This window comes from Palaemon carinicauda, chromosome 30, assembly GCF_036898095.1.
Source record: "Palaemon carinicauda isolate YSFRI2023 chromosome 30, ASM3689809v2, whole genome shotgun sequence".
Classification (NCBI taxonomy): domain Eukaryota; kingdom Metazoa; phylum Arthropoda; class Malacostraca; order Decapoda; family Palaemonidae; genus Palaemon; species Palaemon carinicauda.
Window position 1 is genome coordinate 41,033,419 of NC_090754.1, and position 11,665 is coordinate 41,045,083.

An 11,665-nucleotide genomic window follows, 5' to 3' on the forward strand; every position below is an offset into this window, starting at 1 on the left:
CTCAGTTATCACCTAACTGGCTCTAGCACATTACTCTCTTCGGGGCCACCAATTGTGCTGGCACTGGTTAGGTGATACACCTGTAAATCACTCTCTCAGGCACATAAGGGGACACAATCGTCATAATGCTGTTCATTAATACAATTTAATCCAAAGTTGTTGTGTCCTGAACTAGTTTATCACCTGTTGAACAATGGCAAATGTGGAAAATGTACCAACCTGGATTCGACCAGTCCTGTAACAGGGCATCCACTTCACATGCTAAGATTGTGGTGGCCTCTTGGAGACTTTACTGCCTGGCAATCTGCCGGACTGGGGTTCGAGTCACTTCAATTTCTTGGAAATGTAAGCAGCACAACTAGTGCTACTCCACTCCTCAAAGACTGAAAGGTCACTCTGTGGTGCCAATGTGCAACAACTTCACGGTAGTGACCTACTTCTTCAAAGATGGAGGCATACCCTCTCTCCTGCTATGCAATTTAACATTAGAGATGATAAAGAGGACACAGCCTCAAGCAATCTCTCTTTTGGCAAGGTTTATTGCTGGGAAGAGGAATGTTATTGCACACCATCAGAACAGAAGAGGGACAACAGTTGGTTCTGAATGGTCTTTGCTTCCTCTAGTAGCAAATAGACTTTCGACTTTGTGGGGTTTCCAGACTCTAGACATGCTTTCCACTTATCTAAATCACAAACTCAAGAGTGTATTACTCTCTGGTCCTATACCAATCTGCAGTAATGGAAGAAGCATATCAAAACCCTTGAGATGGACTAGACCGTACACCTTTCCACTGTTCTGTCTGATTCTTCAGACACTGAACAGAGGTCGAACATCCCTGGTATTATTGAGGAACAAGAGATCACTTCGTCATACTTGAGACAATTATTACTCTGGTTTTGAATATAATTTTTGTATTGCTCATTTATTAGCAACTTATTAATATCTCTCAGTACCAGTTCAGGTCTGATTAATTTTGGGATGTGTGAACCGATTTCAACTGATCCCGACCCCATTCATTAGTGAGCCGCCACCTTGACTGGAGGACTCACCCCAGTCCTTTCCACACCAACTAGAAGATGACGGATGAATCTTGGTGTCCTGACAGCTGCAGAGAGGGAACAAAAAACCTGGAAGTTGTGCTAGTGAACCAGTTTTACCAAGATGCGAGGACCACAGAGGGGAGAGTCAGTCAAGGAAAGGTGCAAGCTATAACAACGGCAGCTGAATTCAGGCAATTACGTGGGTCCACAGAAAATGTTCCCCTTTTTGGGTTAGAATTTCATTTCACGTTATTTGGGTAATTGTGGCTTTTACACATTTCGGGCCGAGTGCGAGTTTCTTTTTGTATAACTTTATGCTTTTAGAGACTAGCCCTGTCTCGGGTATAGGGCCACGTGTCTGACCGCATTTTTGTAATTTGATATTGCAACAGACCTCGAGTCACGAATATATTTGATTACCCTTTTGATTGTTGCTAACTTTTGCATTTCTTTGATTTCATTTTATCATATTTGTTTTAACCTCTTTGCTGCAGAGTTTAAGATGTCAGTTTAACAATAAATTTTATAATAAAGTACTTTAATTAGGTCACCCATGTTTGCATTTCTACACCCTTTATTTATATGGATTGTGTTTGCAATATAAATATTTAGTTTGGGATAGCATACGCGAGACATTGAAAAGAGTAAGTTAACTTAAGGGTTTAAGTGAAATAACGAGTGTACTCGGCATTCATTCTCAGTGCTTCGAAGGTAAACATCCTTAATCTACCTTTACTTTAATACATCCTTGTTCCCATCCATTGTCATTGTCTCCAATCATAACGTAAAATTTCTGTCCAGTATCTCACTGGGGTCCCTAGGACACAGCAAAAATAAAAGCCTTAGAGTGGGATGGCCTTTGAATAGACAGAGCTAAGGTAGACCATGAATTAATTACTTTTTTCACATATTGAGTTTTCAGGCCTCTAGAGAGAATATGAGTGAAGTCATTATGATCTTATTGTTGTGACCACAAGTTTAAGGAAAGACTGTGTAACCAGGTTCATTTGATGTTTGAAGGTTCTCTACAAATTGACGTAGGAACTTTTTTTTAGAATCCATTTACCCAAGCGTTCATTCAAGGTAGCGGGTCCCGTTCATAACCAGAAAGTTCTAAGCTGCTTGAACTAATGTTTTTATGTTGTTCAGACATCTGTGTTTACTGCACTGCTTGAGCGCTGGTCTATTTTGTTCTGTCAGCTAATTTTGTCAATTAACGTTCAATTCTTATCATTTGTATACCTCGTGCAGTGTACCTTACCTAATTTTCCAACTAATGTTCCCCGTAAGCCTAACATATGTCCTTGTCCTACAGAGCGAATTGGTCCACTGTAATTCAGGTCTCCCTGTGTTTGTTTCGAGATGGCGGGTTTTGTTTACAACCAAAACTAAAGGGTTCTTATTTACTGTTTGAAATACCGTATGTACCTTACTGCGCGTCATGTTTCATTAATTTGGAAATTTCATTTGTAACTTCGTTTACCACTTATCAACGCAACATGGATTTATGTTTAATCTTTATCCTCTGCATATGGGAAATTATTTTATCTTTTTCCTAAAGAGATATGGCGTTTACCCTCAATGTGAGGAAAACTGTTGTGTCCTTTTTGTGAGATTTGTGTTCAACCTCTATGTGAGGGAATATATCTTTTTTCCGCTTCGTACGTGTAAATTTATTTGTCCTTTCTATAAGATTTTGTTCTTAGTCTTTTTTGTGAGCAAATTTTATCTTTGTTAACCTCTATGTGAGGAAAATGTTGTTTGTTAGCTCTACGCTAGTGCACTTTAAATAGCTGAATTGTTGTCTCGTGCGCCTATAACTTGAATTGTTCGGTGGTAGCCTAAGTGCACCCATAACTTGTAACCGTATCGCAACACTGTCAGTCTCTATCGGTTATTTTGACTTTTGAAAAAGTATTTTATCTCACATGCCCTTGCGCTATTAACAGTTTCTTTATGCTCTTCATCGTCTCCTTTGCTAGCCCCAGTACATTTGAATTTTAAAGTAAATTTATCATTTATATTTTGTTTTGCCACTAAACCATTTTTCCTTCATTATTAGTAATTTTGAACATTCAATTTTCATCACTTGTCAGGCTGGGAGGAACGTAGAGAGGAGAGGTCCCCTTTTTGGTTTCATTTGTTTGATGTTGGCTACCCCCCCACAATTGGGGGAAGTGCCTTGGTATATGTATGTATGTAATTATCATCCCCTGTGCATCTGTAACTGTTAAGTTTCGCAAATTTGCCATGGAAATTTTGATATTTAGATTTTCCCTTTATTTTGCTAAGGCGAATCCATTCATCACACGCGGTTAATCCAAGATGTCAGTCCGCTTATAATATCAACAGCCCTCCAAAGACTAAGGCTGAAACACTCAGCCCAGAGGAGATTAAAGCTTTACTTAAGTGAGAAGTAAACTCCAAATTTGTTTGTTCATGATCTTGCTTTGGTTGATTTTCCCTGTATATGACTCTTAAAACCATTGAACACTTTAAAACTCTCATTGGTGAAGGGTAGAACTTTGTGATCATAAGACCTTTTGGAGAAGTCTTTACGACAATCCTATAAAAAATTCAAACTGCTTTTAATAGCCTCAAGGCTCACTTTAATTTAAACATTAAACACAGTCACTTTTGTTCTTCACTGACGACACCTTCAGTAAATACCTTACTTGACCCCCCTAATGTCTCGGCAGTCAAGCACAAAGTTCATGACTTTGCATCCGTTCCCCCTCCTGCTCTATCTTCACAATTTATACTATGCTACCAACATGGCACAAGATCAGTAATTTTACATCAGTCCAACCTGTTCCGTCCTTATTTTCCAATCTTGAGTCGGCGCTTCATCAAACTAAATCCTCTCTGTGCCGTCTTTGGTGACTTGTCCTGAAGAAAATACCATTCATGGTCTTAACGTGGACCCCCAGTGGTAGCACCGATACTACCTATCCTAACCGTGAACGTGTAGGCCCAGAAAAGCCAGTATCAATAGAATTTTATTCACACATTAAGCATGTATCACCCCAGCCTTGTAGTGATGGCCCAGCACCCTCCTCGCTTGATCATCCCGTCACCAAACAATTACCAATCAGATATGTCAGGTTCTTAATGTACTATCCCACGGACCAGTGCACTTCTTGTCTGATTGTCCCAGCCTCAAACATTAACTACCACTCCAAACTGCATTGTCACTAACATTTTATCCCAGTCTGAGCTTGAATTATGCTCTCAGAATGAGGCACTGAATACCAAAGTTAACCTCAGGAATTTAGCATTGAGCAAGGAACTCTTTTGCCTGACTGAGGATTTAGGAAATCTTACACATGTTGAACTAGACCCGGAGAAAAAAGAATTTTTAAGTTTCTCATTTTTTAAGGACTACGGTACAACATTGTTGCTTATCATTTTAGGGTAGTTGTATATGGCACCACATTAAGCCTTTGTTATTTTTGCCTAGTCGTTCAGTATCATTTTCCCTTTCAATCTTTTGCTTTAACTTCAAAGTGTAATCTAAATTTTTTCTTGAACTGTTGTCACGTCATTGCGACAAACCCCCTGAAATCCTTCAGCTCGTGCCTGAACAGAATATGCATTTATTAATTAAAGTGTACTATTAATGTTCCCCTTTAAGACAGCATCCATGACTTTCAAGGTCAGAATTATAATGTAATCCTAGAATTAGTTTGCTTTGATTTGTCGTTCGAACTAGTGTCACTTAATTCTTCTTATTTCAATGCCAAGCGGAAGGTAATTTTTCTCTTTTTGTCACATAATGAATATAAAGGTTTCATTACACTAGTCACTTTATTTGAAAAAAAAAAAAAAAAAAATTGTGTTAAGTGTTAGATATCAGACCAGGTCTGGGATTTGCCACAATAATTTTAAATTTGTTCTTGGCCGGACGTTGCTCCTCATCATTGATAATGTTTCCTTTACTCAGTATGACTCTTAAGATTTTAGGTGTGATTCTTGACAACAAATTGGTTTTGAGAAAGACTTGTTGCTGAACTTGACTTTTCATTGACTCGCGAATTGTTTGTTCTACATTCACCCCTTAGCGGAATAGGACAACTAGCCATAGACTAACAGGCCGCCGCAGAAACATCTATGATTGTAATAATGACGACTTTTAGAAAAGAGATACATCCATGATAGTTTGTTTATTTACCAGTAGTTTACTTAGTGTATAAGGGCTGGGCACAAGGCCAATTAAATGGCTTCCTTTTTTTTGAAAATACCTTATTTAAAAATTCCAAATTTTTGTAACGAACTACCTCTAAGAAAAACTAAAAGAGTTTAAGTTTACATTGTAAAATATTCAGTCAACAAATCCCTTCAACAATGGCAACACAGATATACTCACAGAAAGGAAATGAGAAATATCTGAGTTAAGTATACGAAATGTATACGTGGTAATATACTTACGTAATTATAAATAGATGTAATACATAATTCATAAATATATATCATGGTTTCATAAGTAAAACATGTTTGTATATAGGGTAGAAAGTGTAAAATTATTTCTCATTTACCACAAGAATAATGGATATAAAAGCATAGCAAACTGACCACGGATGGTTAGTCTGCACCCAGTTGTCCTAGACCCACCCCTTGGGTGGGAAGAATTGTATTTACTTTAATTTTCATCATTTAAATTAGACTTGTATGTTTAAAGGTAAAGCTGCACATTTACTTATCTTAACGGTCCCATGAAGCATTGCCTGCCGTTTTAGTTTTTCGTCACATTTACCTTCATATACAAATTTCACTTGATTCATTTTAATTTAAAGCTCACAGTATTTTGTTAACTTTAAATAAACGTTTATGTGAAGAACCGACTTCATTAATTCGTTCTGTAGATATGTCTCGCACGCACTAACAGGTAGCTTGTATCACATTTTCCCGAACTAACCCCTCTCTCCTTTCTTCTTCCCTCAATCTCCAGGGGGTAAAGAGTTTTCTTCACTTCTTTCCTTTTGTATTCTGGTCTCGATCTCACTAATATAGTAGTTACCCTTGAAATTTTAGTTTCCAAACTTTACTGAGTAATGTTGATTCTTTTGTTAAACTACATGTTTTGAGACAAACTATAACACTGGTTTTTAATAAAATTTTATTATTGCTGATTAATAAGTATCTTATTATTATCTGCCAGTACCAGTTCAGGTCTGATTAATCTTAGGATTTTGGCCCATCACTCCAGCACTTTGCTAATTATTCTTCTTTTAAATTATTCATTTTTAGTATGTCATAATAGATAGGATTATTATTATGTATGTTCCCTTAGAGTTGCAAGATTGCTCTTAGTATTTTGTACAAAATTCTGCCTCAACCTAACCCCTTAAACAAATATAATGCCATGGCCAAAATTCATGATATGGCACCTCAACAAGACTCGCCTGTGGGAAGCTGACCCCACGTGAACCGATTTACACTGGTGACTGATCCTGAATCCAATTCGGTAGTGAGCCGCTACTCTGACCGGATGGGTGGGTCAAACTGCATCTGTTTGGCTCACCCCAGTCCTTTCCACAACAACCAGAAGACGATGGGCGAGTACTGGTGTCCTAATGACTGGAGAGAGTGAAGATAAAAATGGGAACTGTGCCAGCAATCCCGATTTTTCAAGAAGCTAAGACTACAGAGGGGTGGACCAGTCAACGAAAGGTGCAAGCTATAACAACGGCCATCTTGTGGAGAAGGGCTACTTCATGAAGTGCTTGTAAGTGAGCGCAGGTAATTAAGTGGGGCCACAGTAAATTTTCACTTTGTTCAAGTATTGCTGGCTTTTACACAATTTAGGCTGAGTTAGTGTGATTTTTGTAAAAACTTTATGTATAATTTTTGCCTTAAGAAGTCTCACGTTACATGACTACATGTCCGACCCAATTTTAATCTTTCAATGTTGCAAAAGACATTGAGTCTTATTTAGAATAATTTTGATTTTCTTTAGGTATTTGATTACCCCTCTGCATTTTTTTTATTTCATTTAATCGTGTTCAGTTGAACCTTTTTGCTGCTCATGTGAAGATATTCGATTTCACCCTGTAAATTTTACAATAAGCCAATTAGATTAGGTCGCATAACTTCATATTTCTACTCCTTTTATTTCTTGAGTCTTATATAAAGATTCAGTTTGGGACAGTATACATGAAATAATAAAAAGTGAGTATCTGAATAACTTGAAGGTATAAGTGATTTAGCAGTGTAGTCAGCATTCATTATCAGAGCTTCAAAGGTAAAAATCCTTAATTTAACTCGACTTTCATACATCACTGCTCCCCTCTATTGCCAGAGTCTTCATCTTTAACGTAAAATTCCTATCCAGCATCTAATTGGGGTGCCTCGGACAGAGACGAAATAGAGCCTTAGTGGGATAGCTTTATAATTGACAGAGCTAAAGTAGCCTATCTAATTACATTTTTCACGTGTGGAGTTTTTAAGCCTCTGGACAGATCGGGGTTTTCTATTAAAAGTGAAGGTTTGCGAACAACATCACCAAAGTTATTGCCAGGGTACTGTGCCCTTGTGTGTTAGTGCTTCTATCATCCCCTATTGACCTGTCTTACATATTGTACTGAGACATTCCTGGAACAAGTTCCCACTTAACAATCAAAATAAATACTCTCCGTATAACCTAGCCATTACCAGATTTGCTTTTCTCAATCTTTTATTAAACTCCAATTCTAAAGACCCTATATCAGAGATCATAGTTCCCAAATGATCCTACCTCACTGATACTTTCTCCTTCCTATGACATTTCAGCTTCCATTTCATATGCCATTCTCAGCTCTCTTTCTTATATTTATCATAAGCCCAACTTCATGTAATATTTCATGCATTCTGGTAATCAAGCATTGCAAATCCTGTGGTGGTCTTTTAAGGATAGCATCATCAGCATACTTTAGGTCAGTCAATTTCCCATTACCAATCCAGTTTAATCCTTCTCCCACATCCCCAACTGTTCTAGGCATAACAAAATTCATGGTGAAGATAAAAACAAAAGTGACACCATATTCCCTTGGAGTACTCAACTGTTCACTGGAAATTGATTTGAAAGGACTCCACTTATATTAACTTTCCACTTGCTATGTTCATGAACAAACTTAATAAAATTTATATATTTAATAGAAATTCCACAATAACTCAGAACTATCAATAAAATTGACAAGTGCACAGTATCAAGGGTTTTTCCATAGTCCACAAATGACATGAAAAGTGGATTTATATATTTAACATATTGCTGTACATAGTCTTAAATGAAAATTTAGTTGGTACAACTTCTATCTCTTCTAAATTTTCCTTGTTCATCTCTCAGCTTTTCATCAATCTTTTTCTCTAGTCTCTTTAGAGTAAAGCATATTTACAAGCAGGAATTTTCTCACTTTAACTACACTAAAATATACAGCTTGAATTTAAAGATAGTTTTTTCTTAATGAAATAATTATCTTAGAAGTGAACAAATGTATTGAAAATAATTTCTTTCTCTTCATAGTAAAAACTGAAGGACAAGAAAACTTCACCAAATAGGTCTAAATTTGATTTTTATGATACACACCAATAATATCTTCTATCAACAATAAATCATTTTCCAAGTTTTCTTCAAAATTCTATTGCACATACCTAATTTCTTGATTTTTACAATAAATTTAATTCTTTTCATTAAAATGTATAAAAATACATGCAAGAAATTCCTTTTACTTGTGTTGAATATAATTGATTTTTATGGTCATTCTAGGATTCTAAACAATATAGCCCTATCAGCAGTTCAAAGTTGAGAAGTTGTGACTATAAAATAGACAATTAAAAGAAAATTAAATGATTACTCGACTAAATGCCCATTCCTCGAAATAATATTACCAAAACGTAACTGAAGGCAGAATCAATAAATATTTTAGGGTCTTTAAGGAGTTAAAATTTCAATGCAAACTTTACAATTATTTCTACTAATCTTAAGAACCTTTTATTAAGCCACAAAAAAATTTACCACATACAAATTAAGAAACGTTTGAGAGAGAGAGAGAGAGAGAGAGAGAGAGAGAGAGAGAGAGAGAGAGAGAGAGAGAGAGAGAGAGAGAGAGAGAGAGAGAGAGAGAGAGAGAGAGAGAGAGAGAGTTTTACACAAGGTGAAAAGTAATTTTTAAGTGATTTAAAGACCAAGTTGATTTCACAAATATTCCTGAAGAATGCTGTGCGAGATCAATGTAAAATCTAAATACCTTCGAAAATCAGGAAGCAAAAAAAGTATAAGTGATTCACAAGAAGATGCCAGTGAAGAATTAATGTAAAATGTAAGATATGAAATTCGTTAATCATATGATTGCTCTTAGTTATTCGATTTCATTGCAAAGTTTAAAACTATTTCTGAATGGCTCTCTTTTCACTTTTATAAGTTCACTTCCATTTTAAACCCATCCAAATCAGACTAATCATTTCTATAAGTAGCAATAGCTCCGAATGTTAATATAGGACGTTTACATGATTCTATCAACTATATTTCATTACTTAAGTCTTAAACTTGGATCATTTCATGGTTTTAGTGTCATTCCACCATTTTAATAATAAATTAGCTATATATATTTTTAATCAGGGACAGCTACATTCAAGTACAAAAAATTAGTAATAGCAAAAACAATTTTTAAAAACATAATAAATTTAAAGAGGAATATATTCAGGGTAATAATTCTCACTATACATGCTTTTCATCTTCAAAGAGCTTTTCACCTGTATGGAATCTCATATGATTGTTCAAAGTATCTCTCCAAGTAAATCTTTTGCCGCAATCTTTACATTCAAACGGCTTTTCACCTGTATGGATTCTCATATGTGTGTTTAAATTACTTCTCTGATTAAATCTTTTGCCGCAATCTTTACATTCAAAAGGCTTTTCACCTGTATGGATTCTCATATGTGTGTTTAAAGTACTTCCCTCAGCAAATCGTTTGCCGCAATCTTTACATTCAAAAGGCTTTTCACCTGTATGGATTCTCATATGTCTGTTTAAATGACTTCTCTCAGTAAATCTTTTGCCGCAATCTTTACATTCAAAAGGATTTTCACCTGTATGGATTCTCATATGTTTGTCTAAAACAACTCTATAAGTACATCTTTTGCCGCAATCTTTACATTCAAAAGGCTTTTCACCTGTATGGATTCTCATATGTGTGTTTAAATTACTTCTCACAGTAAATCTTTTGCCGCAATCTTTACATTCAAACGGCTTTTCACCTGTATGGATTCTCATATGTATGTCTAAATAACCTCTCTTAGTAAATCTTTTGCCGCAATCTTTACATTCAAAAGGCTTTTCACCTGTATGGATTCTCATATGTGTGTTTAAAGTACTTCCCTCAGCAAATCGTTTGCCGCAATCTTTACATTCAAAAGGCTTTTCACCTGTATGGATTCTCATATGTCTGTTTAAATGACTTCTCTCAGTAAATCTTTTGCCGCAATCTTTACATTCAAAAGGATTTTCACCTGTATGGATTCTCATATGTTTGTCTAAAACAACTCTATAAGTACATCTTTTGCCGCAATCTTTACATTCAAAAGGCTTTTCACCTGTATGGATTCTCATATGTGTGTTTAAATTACTTCTCACAGTAAATCTTTTGCCGCAATCTTTACATTCAAACGGCTTTTCACCTGTATGGATTCTCATATGTATGTCTAAATAACCTCTCTTAGTAAATCTTTTGCCGCAATCTTTACATTCAAAAGGCTTTTCACCTGTATGGATTCTCATATGCTTGTTCAAATCATCCCTCCGAGAACATATTTGGCCACAATCTCTACACTTCAAAGGCATTTTGTCCTTTGGTGCCAATGAATTCTCACTTAGTATATATTCACAAGGTTCTGAAAGGGCATTTTTGAAATTCCCATGTTCGGCAGATATTTCTCCTAAGACAGTAGAGTCCTTACGTCTAGAAAGAAATATATTTGAGAATTTTTCTTCCTTTTCTTGAGGGATGAAAATAAGGGAGCTCATTTCCTTGGATTCAGGTTGACATAACTTTCCATTGATGTCTAATAAACTCTGGTCTGCTGGAGGCGATTGAAAGATGCCAACCTCAACATTTTCACCTGAATACCTACTTCCAGTCTGTGCTATTTTAGAATTTTCATAATTAACATTTTCATTCTCATTGAAGCGTTTGTAAATCTTGTTTGACTGACAAGGCTTCATGGAATGAAGGTTTTGGCAGGACGATAAATCAGCACACCAACCATGTTCTCTACCTGTAAGAACAATGCACATAAAAACCTCTAGTAAAATTATATGTAATTCAAGATAAAGGAAAGGAAAAATTCCAACCAAAATATATTAAAATGAATTATTGGAAAAAAATATGCAAAATAGTCACTGAAATGATGATGAATATTTCAAACAGGTTTGATAAATGGGAGAGAGGAAGTTTCGGTCTAGCCACAAAGACACCTTAAAGAAAGTAAAGATAGAATAAGCGTCGTCAATCACTTCAATTGGCCAGTCGTCCCACGATTTACATCATCACATAGCACACAATTTATCAATAGGATAAATTATATAAAATAACATCCGAAGTCCAGAAATTATGATAAAAAATTATATTTAAAAAAAAATTGTTTCAACTAT

At 35.7% G+C, this 11,665-nt stretch overlaps 1 protein-coding gene across 1 annotated transcript; it reads right to left on the minus strand.

Moving 5' to 3' along the window:
- Positions 1–8,605: 8,605 nt before the first annotated feature.
- LOC137623049 (zinc finger protein 345-like) lies at positions 8,606–11,288 on the minus strand. The gene has a single exon (XM_068353688.1). It carries the CDS (start codon positions 11,234–11,236, stop codon positions 9,734–9,736), a length of 1,503 nt encoding a protein of 500 aa, XP_068209789.1. The 5' UTR covers positions 11,237–11,288; the 3' UTR covers positions 8,606–9,733.
- Positions 11,289–11,665: the final 377 nt, after the last annotated feature.